At 43.1% G+C, this 27,850-nt stretch overlaps 2 protein-coding genes and 1 pseudogene across 2 annotated transcripts; all 3 read right to left on the reverse strand.

The window, feature by feature from the left end:
- Positions 1-702: 702 nt before the first annotated feature.
- Positions 703-1,469, reverse strand: LOC114186186 (germin-like protein subfamily 1 member 7). The gene is made up of 2 exons (XM_028074222.2): positions 1,345-1,469; positions 703-1,256 (listed from the first exon to the last, which is right to left on the reverse strand). Exons 1-2 carry the CDS (start codon positions 1,460-1,462, stop codon positions 706-708), a joined length of 669 nt encoding a protein of 222 aa, XP_027930023.1. The 5' UTR covers positions 1,463-1,469; the 3' UTR covers positions 703-705.
- A 20,396-nt stretch (positions 1,470-21,865) lies between these two features.
- On the reverse strand, positions 21,866-22,345 carry LOC146886337 (uncharacterized). Its single transcript, XM_085673399.1, has one exon. It carries the CDS (start codon positions 22,343-22,345, stop codon positions 21,866-21,868), a length of 480 nt encoding a protein of 159 aa, XP_085529525.1.
- A 61-nt stretch (positions 22,346-22,406) lies between these two features.
- Positions 22,407-25,986, reverse strand: LOC146886338 (uncharacterized; annotated as a pseudogene).
- Between the last annotated feature and the right edge of the window lie 1,864 nt (positions 25,987-27,850).

Raw genomic sequence — 27,850 nt, forward strand, 5'->3', positions numbered from 1 at the left:
CTTCCCTTGTGTAAGTTTAACCAATTTCATATATTTTTTTAAGATTTTCCTTTTGTGATTTAGATTGTCTTGCATTATAATTTAAGCTTGCATTTTGCTAACATTGATGCACATTTTATGACTATGTTAGATTTTGAAAATTGGATGGTTGTTCATTTGTTTTTTTTTTGTTTAGATTTAAAGGTTTTGATATTAGCTGATTGTTTTTTAAGTATGGAGGTTTCCTTTCCTTTTACATTATTTGTTGATACCTCATGACATAATTGTGTATGTGCCTTTCCATCTTGGATGATATTCTTTGTGGACATATTGATGTTGCATCAGCCTTCCATTTCAAGTAATGCCGAAGATTTGGTCAAGAACATGTTACAAGTTTATCCCAAATAAAATGCTCTCAACAATTGAAGTCCTGGGTAAGTTTAACTTTCCTATTCAATTGGAGTTGTAGCCATATATTTTGTTGATTTCTATTCAATGCACAGGTGTAATACAAACAAATGTCAGATGTAATGATTGTAATGCTATACATGGTTTTACGGTCATTGAAGTTGATATATTTTTATTGAGCAAAGTATAATGTTATTCTTATATAATAAATTAAATTGAACTCCAAATACAACAAAAACCACATACAAATAGAACTCACACGAATTTTGATCAATTAAATAACCGTAGAAAGAGGAAATGGATAATGAATGAGAATGACTAGTGGTTGTTATCGGTCCAGAATTGCTTTTGAAGGTAATCAATTATGCTCTTGTCGACTTGGAAAGCTTTGGTAAGAACTTGAGAAGAAATAGATGGAGTTGACTTAAACAAAGCATTAGCAATAATGATAGTTCCTGGATTTTGACTGCTGAGAGCAGCGATGGCAACTGCATTGCCATAACCGACATTCAGTTGGAAATGAATGAGACCAATTGGGAAGACAAAGACATCACCCTTGTTCAAGACTTTGGTAAAGAGACGGTTTCCATCTTGATTGGAACTCACAAATCCAACATAAAGACTTCCCTCAACAACAATAAGGATCTCTGTGCCGCGAGGGTGAGTGTGGGGAGCGTTTAAACCCTTTGGTGCAAAATCTATACGAGCCATCGATATGCCAAGTGTGTTCAATCCTGGCAGCTGATCCACAAACACTTGACTCACTTGTGCACCAAGTGGGTTCGATGTATTACCAGCTTCCACGTGTCTGAAAAAATCTTGTGCTTTCACTACTTTTGGGTCTTTGCAAAGTTTTCCGTTCACAAATACTGTAACCATAAATAGTGCAAAATCAATCTCTAATCGTAATAATCTTAGAATCATGTTCATGTAAATAATTTATTTCTATATACGTACCAGCATTCTTGGTATCATTCAAAGCTACACAAAAATCTTGCAGAGGACTTGGATCATAGGCAGAGGCAATGGACGACGTCAAAGCCAAGATGGCCACAAGGAAATACACACCTTTCATTTTTCTTTTGCACTCTTTTTCTCTATGATTTTGGCTAATTGATCTTTGGTATTTATAAGGATGAACCCTTTGTTTAACTTGTTATTCATCTTTACCTAGAGTTAATTATTTATTAGGTGAAGAACCATTCTTTATTAGTACTTGTTCTTCTGTAATCTTCTTAAATTATAAATTAATGAGAAAGCCATTAGCCACGTCAACGGCAAGTTTAGACTTGTTCTCTTTTTCGAACATAAAATGGTTTCCCACGGCGGGAATACTTTATTTTTTCATCAACAATTTTGGCTTTCGTGGCTTAGGAGCCTTTCAACTTCTCTTTGCTTTTCCTTCCAATGCCTACAATCCAAGGCTAACAACAAGCATTATATTTATATATTAACCGTTTTTGTTTCTTTTTATTTCTCCGAATATTTTTTACCTAAAATTGCTCCCGTATAAACAATTTTATTTTTTAATTTTATTCTTAATAATTTTAAAACATTACTCATTTCATCCGGATAATTATTTTAAATGTAAATAAAACAATTACTTATTGTATTCTAATTCTTTTCTACTATTTATCTTTATAACTTGTAAGCTTTACCGTTCTTATTCTTTCTTATAATATATAAAATTTCTACCCTTAACTTATTTTCTCTTAATAGGCTAAAATTTACATATTGCTAATTGTACACATGTTTATAAACAAAGAAAGTAAAAATAAATTTATGATTTCTAAAATTTACAATTAAAATGCTACTTTATTTTATAGGCATTTATTTATTTATAGTTATTGTTAAATGTACACATTTTTATATAAAAAGAAAGTAAAAATAAATTTGTTATAAAACAAAGCTATTAATAGAGGGAAGAAGAGAAAGGAAGAATAGAGAATGTGATGCAACCTTTCTGTGTATCTTATTACTAATAGGAAGTATATGTTTTATTGCAATCCAATGTCTTCTTTTAGGTGAAGAATTATATCTTGTTTAACAAATTTATAGTAAATGCAATACTAGATCAGTATAATTAGTAAGAAACATTAGTTCTTCTATAGCACTAAGATATGATACTTTTGTATCAAGAAGTTCTTCATCATTTTCTAGAAGTCTAAAAGAACTTTTATCAACATCTAACAACCTTACAACTGTTGGAGTGCATAATGAATGTGACTTGTCCATTTATAACCTTTTAAGCACTTTCATTATATAAGACTCTTGATGTACAAAAACACCTTTATTTATACTCAATTTCTAATTTCAAACAAATCTTTTCCTTTCTAAGATCCTTCATCTCAACTATCTTTAAGTAATCATTTGCCTTCGTGAGCTCATTAGGAGTTGCAACGATGTTTATGTCATCTACATAAACAACAATTATGGAAAATTCATTTTGTAATATTTTCATATAAATACAAGGACAAATATGATCATTTTCACACCCTTCTTTTAACAAGTATTCACTAAGATGATTATACCACATATGCCCTAATTGCTTTAATCCATAAAGGAACTTGTTCAATTTTATTGAATAATCCTCTTTGGAATTTGGCTTGTTGAGAAAATTAAATCCTTAAGTGATTTCATGGTGGTGTTGTAGTGTATATAATTAGATAAGGATTCAAGCAAGGTTGCATCATGAAACTCTAAAGAATTACTTAGTCTCATATAGAGCAGACTGATTCAAGTGGTGAAAGTAACTGGAGGTCCTAGTCTTTGGCAGGATAATGACCTTAGATGATCATGGGCTAACCTTGTGCGTGGTAGGGCGAAACCCATTAGCAATGGCTCTGCAGTGCAGTAGAGGCCACCATAAGTGCAAGCATCCAGTGAATCCAATCTTATTATATGTATCTGGATAATTGAGTCATAGAGTCTCGTTGTTTGCCATCACATGTTTGAGTGCCTTTTGTGTTGCCTATTTGAAAACTGTTTTAATATTGCTTGTTCAATGCTATGTTAAAAATTATTTTACTCTAGCTTACCTTTTTGCTTGTGTATGTTTTCTTCTGTGGTCTTCCTTTTTGCAATGATCACCAATTATTTGGTGTGAGCAAATGTGGAAACCCCAATTAGTCGTTAGGATGATGGGAATGCTGCAGTATAGTTGGAATTTGGCTTGTTGAGAAAATTAAATCCTCAAGTGATTTTCATATAAATATCATTCTCAAGAGAATCGTACAAATAGGTCATAACATTATCTATTAGATGTAAATGCAAACCTTCTTGTGCAACTAGGATAATCAAATATCGAAACGTTGTTGCATCCAATACTAGTGGATATGTCTCTTCACAAATCAATATAAGCTTTTGTGAAAAACTTTGAGCAATCAATTGTGCTTTGTATCTAACAATTGTGTAAAAATCCATATGTACCTAATGGGTTTCACACCCTCGGGTGTGCGAGCTACAGGTCCAAAAACCTTTCGTGTAGCAAGCAAATCTAGTTATGCTATTTTGCATCTTTTCATTTTAGGCAATCATTTCTTTGTCGACAATCTTTAATGATCATTGGTTATTGATCCTCATTGTCACTCATAACATTCATCGCTATATTATATGAAAAAAATTTCATCAATGATGACTTCATTTTGATTCCATATTATCTTGTTCATGACAATTTATTGAGATCTCATCATTTTGAAAAATTTCAGGTACTTGAGGTTCTTCTAGAACCGAATAATTAATTATGTTAAATAAATCTTTTGGGGTTTCCACCTTTTTACTAAGTCATCTTACATTTTAGCTCCTTTTTTCATTTGAGGGTTTTTATCTTTTGAACCAATAGACCTACCATGCTTCAAAGGTGTCTTTGGAACTAATAGGCCTACCACGCTTCAGGCATGTTATAAATTAATATCAATTCTATTCAGAGCATTATCAGTTGGTATATATAATTTATTTACTCTTTTTGCGTAAATAAAAACATATGGTAATTGATTGAATAATTTTGTAAATGAATTATCCTTTGAACTTCTAGTTCATATTATTTTGTACCAGGATCAGGACAAGATAATGATAATTTATTTCAAGCAATATCTTTTTCCAATGCTTTCTTTCTTCCCTTAATGTTGGAAAACCTAATATTCTATTATTGGTGGAGAATCACATTCAACATATATTCTCAATCGTCTTCGAGGACCCATCATAGTTCCTTTTAATGGGGAAATTTCTAACATATACACCACACCCAAAATATTTTAAACGAGAAATATTAGGTTATCGACCCAAAACCAACTACATAATAAAATATTTATGATAACTTGTTGGTTTGATGCAAATCAATACTGTAACATTCAAAATTGCACATCCCCAAGTAGTCATTGAAGGATTAACTCTTATAAGTAGTGGTCTTGCAACCAATTTTATACGTTTTATTAATGATTCTGCAAGTCCATTTTGAGTCTGAACATGTGCTACTAGATGTTCAACTTCAATTCCATTTGACCTACGATACTTATGAAAAGCATGAGATGTAAATTCACCAGCTGTATCAAGATGGATTATCTTAATCAGATAATTTAGGTAGAGAGCTCTTAACTTAATTAATTGTGCTGATAAATTTGTAAATTTCTCATTGCAAGTTGATAATAAACAAATATGTGACCGTCTAGTTGATGCATCAATTAACCATGAAATATAGATGATGGGTGTATTGGACCACAAATATTATTTTTTATTCGTTCTAAAAATGAGATTGATTTTTTTTTATGTTTCTGGTGATGATCTTATTATCAACTTTCCTTTATGAACTAGCAGTACGTGAGAGATCATTAGATTGAAGAAGTTTTGGACTCTTAAGTGGGTGTTCACATGAGTTTTAAGCTATTTTTCGTATCATGATAGATTCAGGATGACCCAACTAATCATGCCAAACAAGAAATTTATTTTTGTTTGTAAACTTCTAGTTTACAATGACATGCGTTTCAATTTTACTAATACTAGAATTTTTGACTCGTGCAACGCACAGGTTATTCTTTAATGAATGAATTTTGTTTTTTTGTAAATGAAAAAAATTAAGAAGTTAAAAGAAGATATTAATAATAATAATGATAAATATGATTTAAAATAGGAAATATCATTTTTATTATGTTTATAAATGAATGCAATAATTCTAAAACATCTAGATCATGACAATACTAATTGTAGTAATTATTTTTTTTTCAATATAAAGTTATAATCTTTTAAACATTTATAGATGTACTTGTTATGAACATCTATACAAAACTTTTTATTGATTTCATTGTTCAGAAGACCATTACAATCTGCAATATAAAATCGATATAACTTTATTAAATTTAAAATTGGATTAAAAAAACAAAAGAATACAATACAATAATTGACAAATAACTGGAATAGTATAAGATTAATTTGTATACCTCTTATCAAATATTTTTAAATATTTATTTGTAAACCACATTTGTAGTTGTAGTGGTTACTTACATTTTCATCTTCATCCATAATTAGTATTTTGAATCCAATCTTTTTTTCTATTTCACTCTAGAAACTGTTACATATAGTTGTCCATGAGTGAATATGGCGCGAGAAAGATAAAATCCAACTTTAGAGAGAGTTTGTCCTTGTCTTTTGTTATATGTGTTCTGTATCACACCTAGCCGGTTTTTCTAGTTCACCAACACATGTAATCCTTGACCGACAACTCATATCGGACAAGGCTGGGGGACTGGTGTACCGTACCTAGCCAAACTCAACCAAGTAAACAATATACACATCAAAACCGCCTAGCATCTAGTACCCGGACACCACCGGCATAAGCCACCTAGGCAGGTAGCCGGTCGAAACCGACTACTTGTCTAGAAAGTCAACTAACATCAATGCCTCGCCTTCAATAGGCCTCCAGGGCCTGTTTTGGGGCCCAGGCCCACTCATGGCCCAAGCTGGGGCCCAAGTCAAAACCCAGCCCATGCAATGGTCAAACGTCATTAATGTTCTATAAATACACGTGGACCCCATCATTTAAAGGTACGCATTCATTAATCGCTGATTTGACTCTTTGAGAGCTTTGACTTACTTGAGCTTCGGAGATTCTTCTGCAGGTAACCCCTCCTGGGTTCAAGCCGACATGTATCGAATGGGAAGAGGCCAACTGAGGAGATAGCGGACTACATGGTAAGGTGACGCTCGTGTCTAACCTCTTATTTGTTCTCTGCAGGAACAATTGGCGCCCACCGTGGGGCACGAGACGAACACCTTTAGTACTCGTTCTTCTCTGAAGATGGTTTCTACCCGTAGCAAAGCTGGAGCTAACAAGCAAGTAGACGCTGGTCCCTCTAGACCTTCCGGCATCACCCCTGACTTGGCCGCCATCTTAGACGGCCAGGTAAAGATGCAACAGGAGCTCGCAGACCTGAAGAAGCGCAGTGCTGAAGAAATGGAAGCGCTAAAACAAGAAAATTCCCACCTCAGGAGAAGGATTGAGGCCGACGCCAACCTGAAGGGAAAAGCCAAAGAAACTTCTGAAGCTGTGAAGTCTCCGGCCTTCCAACCTACAGAGGAAGAAAGTGAATACAACCCCACCCCCCATACCTTCACCTCCACCCAACAAACCCCCCTTACCACCACACACCCCCAACACTTCCCACCCGGTCACCCAGAACTTACAGCACCCTCAACCACCCACGTTCCCAACAACATACCCAATACTCTCCACACCGCATACGTCCCACCGTACAACCCCCCGTATCTTCCCACAACCCACATCCCTCCTCATAACATCACCTCCACCTTTCCTACCATGATCAACCACCCACCCCCACCCCACATTCTCCCCCCGTACCAGCCAAGACGCCGCCACCCATTCACAGATTTTATCGCTAACACCCCTCTCCCAGTCCAGTGGGAACCATTCAACCTCGATCGCTACACTGGCGAAACCGACCCCGATGAACACCTGAAAATTTACATCACACACGTTGCTTTGTATACATCCCAAGACGCAGTCTTCTGCAAAGCTTTCCCCACAACACTCAAAGGCCCCGCCCTAGAATGGTTCACCACCCTCCCACCCTACTCCATTGATAACTTCGACACCCTTTCCCACATGTTTTCCACACATTTCGCCGGCAGCCGCCCACACCAAACCACCACCATGTCCTTACTGGGCATCAGACAGGAGCCCAATGAACCACTCAGAACATTCATCGATCGCTTCAGTAAAGCAGCCCTTCGTACACCACACCTTAACCAGGAAATGATACTTCAATGCATGACCCTCACCCTACAACCCGGACCCTTCGCTAACAATGTCTACCTCCACCCACCCACCTCCATGCACGAACTCAAGCTGCGCGCAGCTGACTACGTTCGCATGGAAGAAATGCAAACTCTTCACACCAAATTCTGTAACGACTATGCCGCCAACACCTCCACTCCCAATCCCAACCCTAATCCCAATCCCACCCCACAGCCTCACCCGCGCCCTGATACCCGTCCACGTGAACCCCGCCAACCACGTTTCACTAGATACGCCCCACTCACAGTAGCCCGCTCCCGCATCCTAGACGAAGCCCTACAGGCTGACCTCCTCCCCCCACCACGCAAAACAACCACCCCTCCTAACGCTGACATGACCAAGTATTGTCGATACCACCGCAATCATGGTCATACTACAGAAGAGTGCAAAGCGGTCCAGGATAAGATCGAAGAACTGGTACGCGCCGGCCACTTTCGCCACTTCATCCGCAAGGATGACCACACCTCCTCCCGAACCCACCACCCTCCACGACACGACCACAGACGACAACCAAGCGGTGTCAACCACAATAACCACCCCACCCAAACCAATGACCAACAACCACAGCCCGCCCACACCAACATCACCCCTGCCGACCCCCCCTTGCGAGGCACCATTAACACCATCTCTGGTGGCTTCGCAAGCGGAGGCTCCACCTCGTCTGCCAGAAAGAAACACCTCCGCCACATACAATCCATCAACCACATCACTCAATCCCATCACAGACGACGTATGCCCCCCATCGTATTCACAGATGACGACTTCCACGGCCTCGACCACCAGCAAGACGACCCCATGGTCATCACAGTTGAAATCGAAAACTATGCCGTTAAAAAAGTCCTGGTGGATCAAGGCAGCTCAGTTGACATCCTCTACTGGGCCACCTACCAAAAGTTACAACTCCCTGACACCGCTATGATACCATATGACGAGCCCATATACGACTTTTCTGGCGAACAAGTATCTACCCGGGGCTACATAGACCTCCATACCGTCTTTCGGGAAGGAACCCAAACAAAAACAATCCCAATCCGCTTCCTTATAGTCGACGCACCCACATCCTACAACATACTCCTGGGCCGTCCTTCCCTCAACACCCTTGGTGCAGTCGTCTCCACCCCGCACTTGGCCATGAAGTTCCCAGCACCATCCGGTGACATCCTAACCATCCACTGTGACCAACGTTTGGCACGCGAATGCTACATGGCAAGCTTAAGACCCCAACTCCCAATCCAATAGACAAACCACATCGAGCAACCACCTAATTCACGCATAGCCTTATCCGGCGAGGACCTTGACCCCAGAATAGGCCGGGATGCCCGCCTCGAACCAGTCGAGGACACAACCCCCCTGGAACTCCCCAATAGCCATTCCATCAACTTGGGCACTGGTTTAAGTCTTGATGAGCGTGCCATAATTACACCCATCCTCACAAACAACACGGATCTCTTCGCTTGGTCAGCCGCCGACCTCCCTGGGGTAGACCCTAACATCGCATCCCACAAGCTCTCGGTATACAAAGAAGCCCGCTACGTATCCCAGAAAAAACGCAAACTTGGGGAAGAACGCAGACAGGCAGCCAAGATAGAGGCCGAGAAGTTGCTGAGCGCGGGATTTATAGATGAAGCGCAGTACACCACCTGGCTTTCTAATGTTGTCTTGGTGAAGAAAGCCAATGGTAAATGGCGGATGTGCGTGGACTACACAGACCTAAACAAGGTGTGCCCTCGCGACGCCTACCCCCTACCCAACATCGACCGCCTCGTAGACGGCGCGGCAGGAAATAAAGTACTTAGTTTTTTGGACGCATACTCAGGTTATAACCAAATACCCATGGCCACAGCAGACATGCACAAGACCGCCTTCATCACAGATGATGCCAACTACTTCTATAGAGTCATGCCCTTTGGCCTCAAAAACGCTGGGGCAACCTACCAGCAGCTAATGGACAAAGTCTTCAGCCACCTCACAGGACACTGTGTCGAAGTCTACGTTGATGACATGGTCGTCAAGTCCCCAAGCCATCATCAACACGCTATAGATTTAGAGGCAGTTTTCTCCGCATTGCGCCAGTACAACCTCCGGCTAAACCCCGAAAAGTGCGTATTCGGCGTCGACCGGGGTAAATTCCTCGGTTTCATGTTGACCCAGCGCGGCATAGAAGTTAACCCCGAAAAATGCAAGGCCATCATCGAGATGCGTAGCCCCACCACCATCAAGGAAGTCCAGCGACTAATTGGCCGCCTCACGGCTATATCTCGCTTCCTACCAACACTAGCAAAACAAACTCAACCCATAATTCAGCTCCTAAAGAAATCCGCCCGGTTCACGTGGACTGAAGATTGTGAACAAATCTTCCTCAAGCTCAAAGCATCCCTAACCTCACCCCCCATCCTTCGCAAACCCGACATCAGCCAACCCCTGCTAGTATACATCACGGCCACCGATCACACCGTCAGCGCTGCCCTTGTCCAAGAAGCAGAAGGCACCCAGCATCCTGTTTACTTTGTAAGCAGGACACTCCAAGATCCTGAAACCAGATACCAAATGGTAGAAAAACTAGCCCTATCCTTGGTCCACGCCGCACGCCGCTTACGCCCGTATTTCCAAAACCACACCATAACCGTCAAGACCGATTACCCAATTCAAAAAATACTACAAAAACCAGATTTAGCCGGGCGCATGTCATCATGGGCCGTGTAGCTCTCTGAATTTAACATCCGCTATGAACCACACGGCCCCATCAAAGCCCAATGTCTCTTAGACTTCGTCATCGACCTACAGCAAGCACCTGCTGAGGACCAATGGACGCTTCATGTAGATGGCTCCTCGAACCCAAGGGGTGCCGGTGCCGGCATCGTACTGGAAGGCCCCAACGACATCCTCATTGAGAAATTTCTTCATTTCGCTTTCAAAACGTCGAATAATCAAGCCGAATACGAAGCTATCCTGGCCGGGCTCTCTCTAGCCTGTGAAGTCGGCGTCAAAAAGTTAACATGTAAAACCAACTTCAAACTCACAGTAGGTCATCTGAACGACGAGTTCCAAATCAAAGACCCCATCCTCCAACAATATTACCATCTAGTCCGCGCAATCATCCAATCCGCCTTTGAATAAGTCCGCGTCGAACACATACCCAGAACCGACAATGTCAGAGCCGACATCCTTTCCAAATTAGCCAGTACCAAACTCAAAAACCGTAACCGGTCCTTGCTACGGCAAACACTATCCACACCCTCCGTTGCACACACTTGCCAAACATTAACCCACACCCCATCAAACAGTTTCACCCTCACCCAAAACCCAAACTGGACCACCCCTTACATTCAGTACCTCAAAACTGGCAACCCCCCTGCCGACGCGGACAAAACTTGGCTGGCCAAGGCCGCCAGGTACACTATGGTAGGCGACGACCTCTACAAATGCGGATACGGCCAGCCCCTACTTAAATGTGTCACGCCAGAATAAGCCCAGTACGTCATTAAGGAACTACACGAAGGAATCTGTGGTTATCATTCAGGCGCGTGCACCATGGCCACAAGAATTCTCAGAGCCGGGTACTTCTGGCCCACAATAGAGGCGGACTGCCAAGACTACGTCAAAAAATGCAAACCATGTCAGAAGCACGGCAGCCTTATACATCAAAAACAAGAAGAGCTACACCACATATTATTCCCCTGGCCATTCGCTAAATGGGGAATGGACATCCTAGGCCCCTTCACACCCGGCAAAGGACAGGTTAAGTTCCTAATCGTAGCCGTTGACTACTTCACCAAATGGATTGAAGCCAAGCCATTGACCACTATCACGGCCCAACAAGTCCAGCAGTTTGTGTGGAAGGACATCATATGCAGATATGGTATACCGCATACCATCATAACAGATAACGGCCGACAATTCATTGACAAGGAGTTAGCAAAATTCTACACAGGCTTAGGCATCAAACATATCACAAGTTCTGTAGAACACCCACAGACCAATGGGCAGGCGGAAGCGGCAAACAAAGTTATCCTCGTGGAGCTGCGTAAAAGATTGGATACCGCTAAAGGCCGATGGCCAGAAGAGTTAATTGAAGTACTATGGGCCTACAGATGCACCCCTCAATCGTCAACAAATGAATCCCCCTTCAGCCTGGTCTACGGCGCAGACGCCATGATACCAGTAGAAATTGGCGAACCATCCCTGCGCCGAGAACTGTACGACCCAACTCACAACCACCAAAACATGGCCTTACATCTCAACCTCCTTCCCGAACTCAGAGAAAAAGCCTAAATACGCAATCTCGCCGCCAAACAACGAGCTGCCAGGAAATATAACGCAAACCTGCACCCACGATCGTTTGTCATAGGAGACCTAGTATGGAGAATGGCCAGCAGTGCTAGAAAGAAGGATGGCAAGTTCTCCGCCAATTGGGACGGCCCATACCGCATACGAGAAGACACAGGAGGTGGGGCTTATCGCCTAGAACAACTATCTGGGGAGGAAATCCCCAACACATGGAATGTATCCCACCTCAAGTTCTATTTCAGTTGAACATACACCATAAGCGGATCCATACTTGTAACCACGGGTGTACTCTTTTTCCTCACTTGGTCTTTTTTCCCTAAGGAGGGTTTTGGCCAAGGAGGTTTTAACGAGGCACCCCCATTTGAATAAATAAAATGAGTGGTTCCCTACTTTATGACTCTATACTACTTTACTCGTGGTTAATTCGTTTAAGTTCCCCACCCTTACCACAAGTAAGCGGCCTGGGTCGAACACCCTTTACTCGTGGTTAATTCGTTTAAGTTCCCCACCCTTACCACAAGTAAGCGGCCTGGGTCGAACACCCTTTACTCGTGGTTAATTCGTTTAAGTTCCCCACCCTTACCACAAGTAAGCGGCCTGGGTCGAACACCCTTTACTCGTGGTTAATTCGTTTAAGTTCCCCACCCTTACCACAAGTAAGCGACCTGGGTCGAACACCCTTTACTCGTGGTTAATTCGTTTAAGTTCCCCACCCTTACCACAAGTAAGCGGCCTGGGTCGAACACCCTTTACTCGTGGTTAATTCGTTTAAGTTCCCCACCCTTACCACAAGTAAGCGGCCTGGGTCGAACACCATTTACTCGTGGTTAATTTGTTTAAGTGCCCCACCCTTACCACAAGTAAGCGGCCTGGGTCGAACACCCTTAACTCGTGCTTAATTCGTTTAAGTTCCCCACCCTCACCACAAGTAAGCGGCCTGGGTCGGACACCCTTTACTTAATTTGAAATCTTTTTAGTTCATCACCTCCACCACACGTAAGCGGCCCGGGTCGAGTACTCTAATTTAACATACAAACGTCAGCAATACTCCCCTAGGTAAATACGCATATAACATAACATATCACATACATAACATCATTATCCAACAAACACGTTCCTATCACATATGCTATCGTCAACAACCACAAAACATATATATCCACAATATGCATCACATTAAAAACAAGTTAAAATATTGTACGAGTTATTACAGACTTAGGATTCAGTGCGAAATAGAACATCATAAAAACTACATCCTAAGCTACTTTGTTGTCATCACCCTCCACGGTCGCGTCCACATCCTTCTCTTCCTCGGCCGCCTCATTCCCAACCTCTTCCCCACCCTCTTCATCCTCCCCTACCAACTTTCCGCCAACCACATCTTTATCCATATCGAACCTCGAATCCAGGGCATCCACATCCTTATAGAAGAAAGCCGTCTACCGCAACCCCTTCTCGAAACCATTTATATGCTCCTGGATAACGCTGTTCTTCAAGTCATCCAACTCCCCAACAGCCCCGTCATATTTGTCCTTCAAGTCCTCATAGTCTTCTTCCAGCTCCCCTATACGCTTGTTCAATTTCTCCTCGGAATCTAAACAACGCACTTTCCATGACGCCAACCTCTTCCTCTCAGCTTCCCAACCTTCCTTCTCCTTCTCTAGCGTCGCCTTCTCCTCCGCAAGTTTGTCCACCTTACCCTGCAACTCCCCCACCTCCTTCACTTCCCTTCTGTAAAGGGACCCCACACGTCGACCCAAGACTAACGCCTTGCTCCCAAACTCAACCATTGTTCTCACGATATGATCAACCTCCATGTTATCGATAGAGTTCACAACAGTATCTGGGAGGTTGATCGAGATGTCCTTCCTCACGGATATCTCTGGCAACTCAATCAGCCCGGCCTCCGGCAACTTCTCCCCGCTGGCCGATCCCGCCCCATCAGCTGACCCGAGGATAGCTGCCCTTATTTTCTTCACATCCTTACCCTTCCCAGGTCGAGGCGGGAGCTCATTGGGAACACCAGCTTTCCCAGCCTCCTTGGCCTTGGCGGCCATCTCCTTCCCCAATGCTTGAAAGAGCGCCAAGTTCTTCTTACCAGATTGCGCCATATGCCCTGCAATAACATATCACAACTCGGATCAAAACAACTTAGCATCATTAACACAGCTTAAGTAATAAACAGATACCTTCAATATCTATTATCGGATGCACCGAATTATAAACCCTAACTAAGCCCTTAGTGGGCAACTTATCCACAAATCTTAACAACATCCTCACCACCTCCTTGTCTCCAGCCGACAACTCCTCCACTTCCATGTCCTTGTAACGAGAAGGATTGTTGGTCCAACTAAAAGGGAACTTGGTACTCCCATCCGCATTCAGAAAATACGGCTCACCTCCCTCCTTCACTACGACCTTGAAGTACCCGTCTTTGAAGTGCTTGAAAGATTGGGAGAATGCATCCAACCTGCTAATGCTAGGACGACTGATTAAAGAAAGCCAAGTAGCCGGCCTCCGGGGTCTGGTATCATAAAAATACAAAAATGCATAAGGGGAAGGCTCCAAGTACAACGACTCGCACAGAATGCGGAAGGCCTGTAAGTAAGCCCAACTATTAGGGTGTAGCTGAGTAGGCGCCACATTCAACGCCCGCAGCACACCCATAGTGAAGTCGTCGAAGGGTAGTCGTATGTGAAGCTGAGAAAAATGGCACATATACATATAAAAGAACTTCTCGGTAGCCCCTTCTTGCCCGTGGCATACCTGGTCGATGGCGCTCACCCTTTCCAACGAAACAATATCTCCGCTGACCCCTCTAGACATGACGGGTGTACAGTTTAGCCAAGAATTCAACAAGCGAGACCACCTAAACAGTGATGACTGGTCACGAACATCAGATGCGACCCACGCATAACCGCCCTTGGCCGGCCAGTTACTCTCCTCCAGCTCCTCAGGAGGATCTTCTCGAACTTCCCTCACCACCTCCATTGGCATTCCGCTTGTGCCAACTCCAGCACTCATACCCTCTCCACGAAGCCGTTCATCCCTACTCCTATCCGACTCAGTACTTTGACTACTACTAGACGCAGATAACGATGTGCTATCGCTACTAGACATACCTGTTTTCGTTTTTACGGAAAGATGTCGGTTGAATTTGGGAACTAGTCGGACAATATGATGCGCACAAGATCTCTGAATTCGAAACTCTCGCAAATGAACCAAGTAAACCCTCTGCTGCTTTCAAACCCATATTTATAGTCCACGATCCCAAACGACTAAAATTCTTCCCGCCAAAATAAAACCCCATACCAATCGACACCATCATTATGAAGGATATGACACAAAAAACGACGGCGCCAAAAGTTAACGATGTGACCACCTGACGCCATTGCACCTACCTTCTGACACCTGCAAATCCCAAGCCTTAACACTGTTTACCACACTTAAAGGTTGGGGGACTGGTGTATCACACCTAGCCGGTTTTGCCAGTTCACCAACACATGTAATCCTTGACCGACAACTCATATCGGACAAGGCTGGGGGACTGGTGTACCGTACCTAGCCAAACTCAACCAAGTAAACAATATACACATCAAAACCGCCTAGCATCTAGTACCCGGACACCACCGGCATAAGCCACCTAGGCAGGTAGCTGGTCGAAACCGACTACTTGTCTAGAAAGTCAACTAACATCAATGCCCCGCCTTCAATAGGCCTCCAGGGCCTATTTTGGGGCCCAGGCCCACTCATGGCCCAAGTTGGGGCCCAAGTCAAAACCCAGCCCATGCAATGGTCAAACGTCATTAATGTTCTATAAATACACGTGGACCCCATCATTTAAAGGTATGCATTCATTAATCGCTGATTTGACTCTTTGAGAGCTTTGACTTACTTGAGCTTCGGAGATTCTTCTGCAGGTAACCCCTCCTGGGTTCAAGCCGACATGTATCGAATGGGAAGAGGCCAACTGAGGAGATAGCGGACTACATGGTAAGGTGACGCTCGTGTCTAACCTCTTATTTGTTCTCTGCAGGAACATGTTCTAAGTCACCCAACTACCTTTCACTTAATTAAATTAAACATTAATATAATTAAAATTCATTTCTCAATAAAAAATAATAATATCATCAAAATCCAGTTGCAATACATAAAAAAAATATTTTATTAAAAATTAATACAATTATAATTTTCCAATTTTGTAATCGCAATTTTGTATAGAACCAAAACATAATAAGGTTTAGTATTTCTTAATTATAAAGTTAGTATTTATTACTTTCTGTATTCATTAATTATAACGTTACTGATTATTATTTCTTTCGTAAATAAATTTTTATTAATGTTATTCATGAAGATAGATGAGAAATTGCTTCTTTTGATTTATTTTCCATCTTTTATTTTATTTTAATTCTTTTCATATTTCCATATTTTATTACATTAATTATTTTCATACATGGTATATTAATGTTATTCGTGGAAATAAAGAATTCAACCTTCCAATGCAAGTATTTTATTGAAATAAAGATTTATTAAATATTTATATACATGTATTTTATTTTATATAAAAAATAGTAAAATTTATGAAATATTTATTATTTTAAATAATAATTAATCAAAATAATGAATAATAAAAAAAATATGATAAGTTTATTTATAATAATATAAATTCTTTTTATATATAAAAATATGTTAAGTTTAGAACAAATGATAAACTACATGTGTCAAACAATATTTGAAATATGAATAAACAATTGTAATAATTAAATGACCTTAATTATTATTTTTTATTTGTTTTTTAATAGAGTATGTTATTATATGATAATATATGTTTACATATTTTTCATGTAAATTTGTTAATATAAAGATGTATAATAACAATTAAATTGATACATGATTATAGGTAATCTATTTTCATTTTGAAGTACAACAAAATATAAGAGCAAAAATGTGATAATGATAGTTATGTTATAACTATCTTTCATTTTATTTTATGGTTTAAGTAGACATAGACTTTCAAGTTCTTGTCTATGTGTATATCCTTTCTATCCAACATTTTTTTATTATGTGTACCTGATCGATACTATTTAAGTGCGGAACCAGACGGTCTCAAGAACCCTCTGTGTCGAACCTCCTCCTGTTCCTCCCTGGACTCCTCCTGAGACTCCCAGCCGTCTGCACTCCGGGGGTGGGGGTACCTGCAGGCACTCCAACGCTCAAGTTAGAGAGTGATTGATATGGGTAGTGATATGTTAATCAGAAAAGCGTACCTTTACCTGTTCACTAGGCCTTAATTTATACTAATTTCTTAATGGACCTGTTATTAATATTTGCGGGCCGTTTGTATTTGAGGATCGATTCCTTCTTTTCCGATTGAGGTTGCACGCATCGGCTCTTTCCTTATTGGCAGGAATTGTTCTTTTGTGCCTTTAATAAAGATCAGTTCTTTCCATTCCAGAGTTTGTCCATCTGTACTTTTCACATATCAGTTCCTTCCTTTTTAGGGTTTGGCCGTCTGTACTTCTCAAATATCAACTCCTTCCTTTCTTGGCCGTCTCTACTTCTCCAATATCAACTCCTTCCTTTCTTGGCCGTCTGTACTTCTCCAATATCAACTCCTTCCTTTCTTGGCCGTCTGTACTTCTCCAATATCAACTCCTTCCTTTCTTGAGGTTTGATGGCATGATGCCCCTCTGTAACACATGTTCAGCCCGCTGCCCCTTGGGCCGGGGTGTACTCGGCCACGAGGGCCGGGAAGTACACGGCCGCTGCGCTTACTGGGCTGTCAGCGCTGCGCTGGAACCAAGCCCTCTCGGTTGGGCCATCACGTGGGGACGCCCCTATTTGGGCCGGGATGATCCCGGCCAGTTTCTTCTCATTGGGCCGAGTACTACTCGGCCATGTACTAACACCAGTCCCCCTAGGCTCGTAGTGAACGAAGTTCACAAGAGACTATGATGTGCTGCCTTTGGAAATGGTGCCGAGACGTTCCTAACCATATGCATTTATGAGTCTTGTTTTAATTATGGGGAAAGATAAAATATTAACTTGGCTCGTCGTTCGAGGTTATCTTGTCATAATGAGGTGGTTTAGGTGGGAAGTTTTAAAGGAGATGTGCCGACAACCGTTGGATGCAGCGAGATCTCATGGTGATGAGGGGGCTACTTTTGTGAGAGTGGTCCACTATAAATAGAGGTGGGGTCTTAACATTGTGAGACAAAGGAGTCATTTAGGAAGTGAGCCACCACCAGCCGAGCCTTTCCCGTCTGCGCCATCTCAGGTATGTCGTCCTCCTCTGCTTATTATCTTTCTAGTAGGCATAGCGACTCTGAGGAGGAGGGGACCTTGTCTGACTCCCCGTGTAGTAATAGTGTGCAGAGGGACGATGAGGACTCTGTGGGTGCCGAGGAGTTCTCGGCGCTGCGTCACCCGGGGTACGAGTGGGTAGATCCCCAGGTGAAACTCCCGCTGTCTAGGTTTAGTAAATCTGCCACCATAGTTGATTTTCGTAAGAAGTATGATATTCTAGCTGATACAGTAGACGATCGTGTTATTAGTGTAGAGCGAGCCAGGAGTGGGGATAGTGTGTGTCACGGTCGAGAAGGTCATTCGCATGACTTTTTCTACATGTATTCTACCTTAGTCTCTGATTTGCATGTGCGTCTTCCCTTCGATGATTTTACAATGGGAGTGCTACGGGTGCTGAATGTAGCTCCCACCCAGCTGCATCCTAACAGTTAGGCGTCCCTTCAAGCATTCCGACTGGTCTGCCGAGTGTTCCATTTGAGACCCTCCCCTCAGGTTTTCTTGCAGTACTACTGTACGCGTCCGGGGGATCTGGTTAGTTGGTTGTCTCTAGTGGGTCAAAGCCACCAGTGTCTACTTGCGTCTTATACACAATCTTTTAAAAGGTTTAAGACTGGTTTCTTTAAGGTTGTCATCCGGTCCGCTGGGGCTGGATATTTTTACTTTGAGAATGGCGAGCCCAAATTTCCGTTCTACTGGACCAAACATCCCACCCCCTATCGAGTTTGGCCGAGAGCATCCCTTACCAGGAGGATCTGTATGTGCTGTCTTATTTGGACCAATTGCCCACGAAACTCTCCTCCAAGAAAATTATTGGTGTGTTTAGTTCCTCTCGTACGCGCGACGACCTTTTCGGTATGTATGTTCGTTTGACTCCCCATAGAGATGCGTCTGGTATGTTTGGTCTAACACTTATTTCGTTTTCTGTAGATATCATGGCTGCTGCTGGTCCTTCTGGCAAAGAAGTGTTTCTGGAGCTGAGGAGGAAAAACCTGGAGGAGGAGAAGAGGAAAGGGGGTGAAAGTGCTAGCCGTGTTCCCGCGGAGACGCCTTCCCAGAAGGGCGACATGATGCCTCCGGCCGCGGCGAAGAAGAAAAGCAAGCATAGGGATTGTGCCGCAAGGCCGAGTACTCCCCGGTCATCCTCCCCCAAGAAGTCTCGAGGCACTTCCTCTGTTGACGGTGCGGCTGATGCTTTGTCTGCGATGTTTGATGCACAACTCAAAATTAACCAAGGCATAGAGGTTTCCTTATCGTTGGAGGAGGCTGAGATTGTTTCAGCCATGCGTCCTGAGACTGTGTTGTACGCGCTGAATGAATTTCACGCCAGGGCGATGGTGATGGGTCGCCATCTAAACACAGTGCTAAGCCAACTGCCAGAGACAAGCAAACTGGCTGCTGAGATAGAGAGTTTACAGAGGGATTTGGCCGAGTCCAATAGCAGGAGGCAAAAGGTTTCACTTCAGTTGGGAAGTGTAAAAAATGAACGATCTCAGCTGCTAGCAGAGCGTAACATCTTGAAGGCGCGCTGCAGGGATTTTGAGAAGAAAGATGAGGATTCCCAGGCGGCTTTGGAGCGTCTAGAGGAGGAGCTAGCCGCTAAGAAGAGGGATAACACTGAGAAGGCTGGCCGGATTTACTAATTAGAGGGGTACGTGATGTCCTAGCACGAGGAAGGTTTCCACAAGGCCCTGCGCCAGGCTGCTCACTACTTTAACTTTGACGCGGGAGATGGGCGTTTCAATATTGATGAGGATGTGTACCAGGGTTCCGTCATGGCTGTGGAGGACATTCGTGTGGCTGGGCAACAGAAACCTACCCCCGAGGATTGATATGTTACTTTGTATTTTCGTACTTTTAGAAACTGTTTCGCGAGCTTTACTTTTCTATTTGTTGGACATGTATTAACACACATTATATGCTTGGATGTGGTGCTTTGAACTTTCTTTTAGACTTTTGTGTTTGCATCTGTTGCGTGTGCCTCTTTGTATGTTGCTATTTGTATTTGCAGGTGAAGGTGAGATGCGTTCGGCCACTTTGGGCCGTGATGTGGCTGACCACTGTTGGTCGGGATGTGCTCAGCCGTACCTGGCCGGGATGTACTCGGCCACTTCTGGCCAGGATTGCGTTTTCTTTTACGTTATCTGCTCCTTAAGCTTTTGTTTGTGTATTTACCTTAGGTTTTGGCTTGTATGGGGGGATCATTTAGGGCGATGAAGCTTCCTTTCCCATTGGTATAGGTATGGGGGGATCATCTAGTTCGATGAAGCTTCCTTTCCCATGAGAGAGTGTGAAATCTTGCCGGTTATTTGTTCTTGATCAAGATATATGCATTTGTTGACAATAGATAAGATAATTATAGGAAAATGAAATGATCATGCTTTATTTATGACTATGATGCCTCGTTAAAACCTTCTTGACCAAAAACCCTCCTTAGGGAAAAAAGATCAAGGTAGGAAAGAGTACATCATTTATTGCGCAATCAAAATCACAAAAGAGTCTGAAAAATAAATGTTTGGCAAACTAACTGTAATAAAACTTGAGATGTGAGGCGTTCCAGGTGGTCGGGACAGGGGCACCGGATAGGTGCTCCAACCTGTATGCGCTGTTCCCCACGGCTTCGCTGATTCGGAATGGTCCTTCCCAATTGGGCGAGAACTTCCCCTCGTGCTTCCGAGCGGCACTTGCCATACGCCATACTAGATCTCCCTGGCGAAAAGATCGGGGTTTGACTTTAGTATTATAGCGGCGCTGGGCCCTTAGTTTAGATGCTTCCTCCCGAATGCGAACTTGATCTCGGAGCTCTTGAACCAGGTCCAGGCTTGTTAGCATACTTTCTTCATTAAGACGCGCGTCGAACAGGCGGCGCCGTAAAGAGGGCTCTCCAATCTCGACCGGAACCATTGCGTCTACTCCATATGCTAAGCAGTAGGGTGTCTCTTGTGTTGTTGACTGAGGGGTGCAGCGATATGCCCATAAGACTTTTAATAACTCGTCAGCCCACCTTCCTTTGGCATCTCCCAACCTCTTTTTAAGTTCTCGCAGTATGACCTTGTTCGCTGCTTCGGCTTGCCCATTTGTTTGTGGGTGTTCGACTGAGCTGGTTATATGTTGTATATGGAGTCCCCTATAGAACTCAGCTAGCCCCTTGTCGATGAACTGTCTACCATTGTCCGTTATGACGATGCTTGGTATGCCAAACCTGCACACTATATTCTTCCAGACAAATTTTTGTACCTGTTGGGCCGTGATCAGGGCCAGTGGCTCTGCCTCAATCCATTTAGTAAAGTAGTCTATAGCTACCAACAAGAATTTTACCTGACCTTTCCCTGGGCTGAAGGGCCCTAGAATATCCATGCCCCACTTGGCGAAAGGCCAAGGGGAGGTAATACCGTGCAACTCCTCTGACTTGAGATATATCATGTTACCATGCTGTTGGCACTGGGTGCACTTCCTTACGTACTTCTCGTAGTCTTCCTTAACAGTCGGCCAATAGTATCGTGCTCGTAATACCCGAGCTGCCATGGTTCTCGATCCTGAATGTAAGCCACAAATTCCCGTGTGTAACTCTTCCATAATATACTAGGCTTGGTGGTTTGTGACGCATTTTAACAGAGGGTTGGAGAAACCCCGTTTGTACAATTCTTCACCAACCAAAGTGAATCGAGAAGCTTTCCTACGCATGATAGGGTCATCAATTCCATCTGTGTCACCGTGTTGAATGAACTGTATAATAGGAGTCATCCACCCTTTCTCCTCTGGTGCGACTATCTCAGTAGTATTGCATTCTGCCAAAGTTACAGTAGGACGGTCGAGTGTGGCATGGATCACTGTATGATGTTGTCCCTTGACTTTGGTAGTTGCTAACTTCGAGAGCAAGTCGGCTCTGGCATTTTGGGCTCTATCAACATGCTTTACGCTTGCTGTTCTGAATCTGTTTAACATGCCCTGCACAACGTGATAATATCGTAATAGGAGGGGGTCCTTTACCTGGAAAGTGCCGTCCAAGTGTCCTACGACCAGTTGCGTATCAGTTCGGCATGTCACCGTATCTGCTCCCATGTCTGCTGCGAGGGTCAACCCTGCGATTAATGCCTCATATTCTGCCTGATTGTTAGAGGGTTTAAAGCCAAAGCCCAAAATCATTCGGTCCTTGCAAAATAATCCCAGCGCCCCCGCCTTTCGCGTTTGAGGAGCCATCCACCGACAGGATCCCACCTTCCTCGCGTACGTCAGGATCTCCCGTTAATTCGTTGACAAAGTCTGCCAGGCATTGCCCCTTGATCGGCCCTCGAGCTTCACATCGAAGATGATACTCAGATAGTTCCACGGACCACCCAACCATTCGGCCGGCGAGGTCGGGTCGCCTCAAGACTTTGTGTATGGGGTAGTCAGACTTGACTATTATCTCGTTCCCCTGAAAGTACGGTCGCAGTCGTCTGGTTGTTATCACAAGTGCTAGGATTACCTTCTCCACTGTCTGGTACCGCAGTTCTGCATCATGTAGGGCTTTGCTGATAAAGTATACGGGTTGCTGGTCCCCCGCATGATCTTGTACAATGGCCGCGCTGACAGCATTGGTAGAGATGACTAGATATACTAACAGGGGTTTCCCCTTGCTAGGCTTCTGTAGTATTGGGGGAGAAGACAAATATTCCTTTAGTGATTGGAAAGATTGCTCGCAAGCCTCATCCCATACGAATTTTTGTGCTTTTTTCAGGAGCTTCAGCATCGGCTGGATTCTTTCTGCTAATTTAGGCATAAAACGTGACAACGTAGTTAGCCTCCCTACCAATCTTTGTATCTCTTTAATGTTGGATGGACTCCTCATGTTGACAACCGCTTGGCACTTATCGGGGTTGGCCTCTATTCCCCTGTGGGTTAACATGAAACCCAAGAACTTTCCGCCTGCAACCCCGAAAACACACTTTTCTGGATTCAGTCTCATGTCATACTTCCGTACAGCTGCCAAGACCTCATCCAAATCTTTGACGTGTTGTTCGAGTGAATCTGACATGACTACCATGTCGTCGACGTAGACCTCCATACATTTACCGATGAGATGACGAAACACCTTGTCCATTAACCGCTGGTATGTGGCGCCAGCATTCTTTAGTCCAAAAGGCATGACTTCATAGTAAAAGTTAGCTTCTTCCGTGATGAATGCCGTTTTTTCTTTGTCGGGAGGATACATTGGAATCTGATTGTACCCAGAGTACACATCCAGAAAACTGAGCACCCTGTGTCCAACTGCACCGTCTACCAATCTGTCGATGCTTGGGAGAGGGTATGTGTCTTTAGGGCACGCCTTGTTGAGGTTGGTGTAGTCTGTACACATCCGCCATTTTCCATTTGCCTTTTTTACCAACACTACGTTGGCTAACCAGGTCGTGTAAGTGACCTCCTTGATGAAGCCTGCTGAAATTAACTTCTGTACCTCTGCTCTGGCTGCTTCACTTTTTTCTCCACCCATCTTTCTTCTCTTCTGTGCAATGGGCCGAGCTTCCCGAAAAATAGACAGTTTGTGACTGGCTACTCTTGGGTCGATGCCTGGCATGTCGGCCGCACTCCAGGCGAACAAATCAACGTTCCTCTGTAACACTTCCCGCATCTCGGGGGTCTTTACAAGTGTCCTGCTTACATGGGTGTATCGATGTTCATCGAAATGGAATTCCTCTGTGCTTTCGATCGGTTCCACCCTCTCCTCGCTGCTGACCCGAGGATCTAGTTCTACTTCTACTTCCCCTGGGACCTTCTCAATGTTATTCACTGCTCGTCTGGGAGGAGACTCGGATCTTTCTCTCAAACTGTCCGCGTAACACCTGCGAGCAGTCGGTTGGTCTACATGCACCGTGATTATGTCTCTTGAGGCGGATGGAAACTTCATGGCCAAGTGATATGTGGAGACTACTGCACCAAGCGTATTCAACGAGGGTCTCCCTAGCAAAATATTATAAGAGGTGTGAGCATCAACAATAAGGTACCAGATTTTTACCGTTCGTGTTACCATTCTTGTCCCGAACTTGGTGAATAAATCGACGTAGCCTTTCGTATTCACTCGTTCCCCTGCGAAGCCCACGATCGACTCTAAGTATTGCTGGATCTCTTCTTCTGGAATTTTCAGCTTCCTGAGACTGCCCCAATATAGGATGTCCACCGAACTACCTGGGTCCACCAGAGTTTTCCTGACCGCGAAGTCCTCGATCTCTACTGATATCACCATTGGGTCGTCATGTTGGGGGTCGATCGCTTGGAAATCGTCGTCTCGGAACGTGATGGGTGGCATGTGCCGTCTGGGACATACTGTCACGGCGTTGACACTATGGATTGCTCGTACATACTTCTTTCTTGCAGACGTAGTGGCCCCACCTCCTGCGAAACCTCCGGAGATGTAGTTGATTACTCCTCTCAATGGCCTTTCTCTCGTATCCCGCTCATCATCTTTTTTGGGTTCGGCCCCTCTGCGGGTGCGGTCTCCTTCCCTATCTCGGTACTCTGACGTCCTTCGTGGTCGCTCCTCATAGCGCTTTTCTCGTTCTCCCCTTGAGGAGAATCCCCCGCCTTCCCGTTTTACGAATCTTCTTAGGTGTCCTGCCTGTATCAATTCCTCGATTTTGTCTTTCAAGGTAAAGCATTCCTTTGTTGTGTGCCCATAATTTCGGTGATACCGACAATGCTTGGTGGTGTCGGTGTTCGGGGGAGTCGGGGCCCTTCGAGGGGCTGTTATTAGATCGGTGTTCAGTGCTTCTTCCAGAATTCTTGCCCTGTTGGACACGAGTGGTGTGTACCTGTTGTATTTCGGCTGCCTAGAGTCTTTGAACCTGTGCATCCGATCGCTCCCTATCATGGTGCCTTTTCTCTTGTGCATCCGATCGAGTTGTATTGCGAAATTCTTTCAATTCCTCCATTTGCATGAATTTAGTGGCCCTGGTCCGAAGTTCGTCTAGATTGTTCACGGGCTTCTTGCATAGACTGTCAACAAAAGGGCCAGGCTTTAGTGCTGTGATGAGGTAGTGCATGGCGACCTCAGGATTCAAATTAGAGATATTCAAGGATATCTTTCTGAATCGTTCCACAAACTCCTGTAGAGACTCTCCTTTTTCCTGTCGTATATTTACCAATGCCAGAGAAGTAAGGTGGTATGGCTTACTAGTGGCAAACTGTATGCCGAAACGGGTGGCCAACGTATCGAAACAGTCGATAGAGTTGGGTGGCAATCGTGTGAACCAATTGAGTGCTGGCCCTTTCAGGGATGTTGGGAAAACACGACAGAGGATTGCGTCGTCCGAAGTATACAATCCTGCCTGGGTGGTGAAGACGTCCACGTGCTCCTCTGGATCAGTAGTGCCATCGTACTGGCTCACAGTTAACACCTTCCAGCGCGCGGGAAGTTCTGCTTCCATGATCCCGTCCACAAAGGGGTGGCGTCTGGCTGCTCTGGGCCTTGCTTCTGTTTGGTTGGTGGTAGTTTGTGCTCGGGACTCGTCTCGTCCGGTACCATCCCCTCCCTCTTCATTGCTGCAGGATTCCTCCCTGTGGGGGGGATTCTGCTCAATTTGCGCTCGCATCCGTTGGTTCTCCTCTCTTAGGGCATTCAACTCTTCCTGGTTCTTGCGCCCTAACTCTTCCAACTGGCGGTTCATCTCTCGTTGCATCTCTGCTGCTACTGAATTATGATCGACTGCTGCTCTTGTCGATACCATCCTACTTGAGAATTGTCTGGCCCCACGGTGGGCGCCAATTGTACCTGATCGATACTATTTAGGTGCGGAACCAGACGGTCTCAAGAACCCTCTGTGTCGAACCTCCTCCTGTTCCTCCCTGGACTCCTCCTGAGACTCCCAGCCGTCTACACTCCGGGGGTGGGGGTACCTGCAGGCACTCCGACGCTCAAGTTAGAGAGTGATTGATATGGGTAGTGATATGTTAATCAGAAAAGCGTACCTTTACCTGTTCACTAGGCCTTAATTTATACTAATTTCTTAATGGACCTGTTATTAATATTTGCGGGCCGTTTGTATTTGAGGATCGATTCCTTCTTTTCCGATTGAGGTTGCACGCATCGGCTCTTTCCTTATTGGCAGGAATTGTTCTTTTGTGCCTTTAATAAAGATCAGTTCTTTCCATTCCAGAGTTTGTCCATCTGTACTTTTCACATATCAGTTCCTTCCTTTTTAGGGTTTGGCCGTCTGTACTTCTCAAATATCAACTCCTTCCTTTCTTGGCCGTCTGTACTTCTCCAATATCAACTCCTTCCTTTCTTGGCCGTCTGTACTTCTCCAATATCAACTCCTTCCTTTCTTGAGGTTTGATGGCATGATGCCCCTCTGTAACACATGTTCAGCCCGCTGCCCCTTGGGCCGGGGTGTACTCGGCCACGAGGGCCGGGAAGTACACGGCCGCTGCGCTTACTGGGCTGCCAGCGCTGCGCTGGAACCAAGCCCTCGCGGTTGGGCCATCACGTGGGGACGCCCCTATCTGGGTCGGGATGATCCCGGCCAGTTTCTTCTCATTGGGCCGAGTACTACTCGGCCATGTACTAACATTATGTAATAATAATACACCAAATTTTATTTTATATATCGTAAGTCTCTTAGTTAAAACAACCCACTACATATAGTCAGAGAGGTAGGATGGATTAGGATGTGCATACATCATTCATATTTGTGATTTTGTTACCAAATCAATTAAATAAGAATTAAACAATTAATCAAACTTTGTTACCATATTATAATAGTTTTTTGTGATTTTGAATTTCAAATACAAATTTTAATACCATATATTTCGAATTTAAAATTTTGTAATATGTATCTTAAGTGTATGGAAACAAAAAAAGCAAACCATCATCTTTGAGAACATGTATCTTAAGTATTTTTATTTTTGACAATATAATTGATTTTTGGAGATGAAAAGTAGGTATGAGAAAATGAAAAGTTTTGAAAGGTGTATAAATCTTCTTCAGCAAGTTAAATAAAATTAAGTAAAAGAGTCATTCATAGATTTAACCTATTAAACTTTAATAAATATTTATCAGAGTGTGATCTTGATTTTAATTTTTAATTTTTTGAAAATTTTGGATTTCACCTGTATGATCTGCATTTATTATATAAATAAATTGTAGTTTATGATTTGCATTTAGTTTAGTATTATAATTCTCAAATAGTAAATTTTATGTTATGAAATTCATTTCATTATTTAAAATCAATGCATGAAAAGATGTACACTCATTTAATATAGAATAAATTTATTGATAAATGTGTGCAATCAGGTTCTTTACTTTTATTATTTGTTTATTGACAAATTCATAAAATCTAAAGTATATGTATTTATTATATATTATATATAATAAGTATATATTTATTTATTTTGTTATCTATTTTTTGTTATTTCTCTTTTTATCTTTGTTCTTTGTTATAAGTTAATTGTTGTCTACTATTCACTATTTATTCATTTATTTTTAATATTTACGTTTAATAATGGTTAAACTTAGAACTCAAAACAATATTGTTAGCTTTGCAATTGTATATAATATTATGTATTATATATTAGATTAGATATCATTAGAGA

The sequence above is a fragment of the Vigna unguiculata genome, chromosome 5 (genome assembly GCF_037176805.1).
Source record: "Vigna unguiculata cultivar grain cowpea cultivar isolate G323 ecotype 2 chromosome 5, ASM3717680v1, whole genome shotgun sequence".
NCBI lineage: Eukaryota > Viridiplantae > Streptophyta > Magnoliopsida > Fabales > Fabaceae > Vigna > Vigna unguiculata.

Bases quoted from the DNA above. Each gene is read 5' to 3' on its own strand.
- LOC114186186 (XM_028074222.2), bottom strand. From the start codon at position 1,462: ATGAAAGGTGTGTATTTCCTTGTGGCCATCTTGGCTTTGACGTCGTCC. The intron at 1,257-1,344 runs GTACGTATATAG...TTATGGTTACAG, and splicing joins GAATGATACCAAGAATGCTG to TATTTGTGAACGGAAAACTT.
- LOC146886337 (XM_085673399.1), bottom strand. From the start codon at position 22,345: ATGGGAGCAGATACGGTGACATGCCGAACTGATACGCAACTGGTCGTA.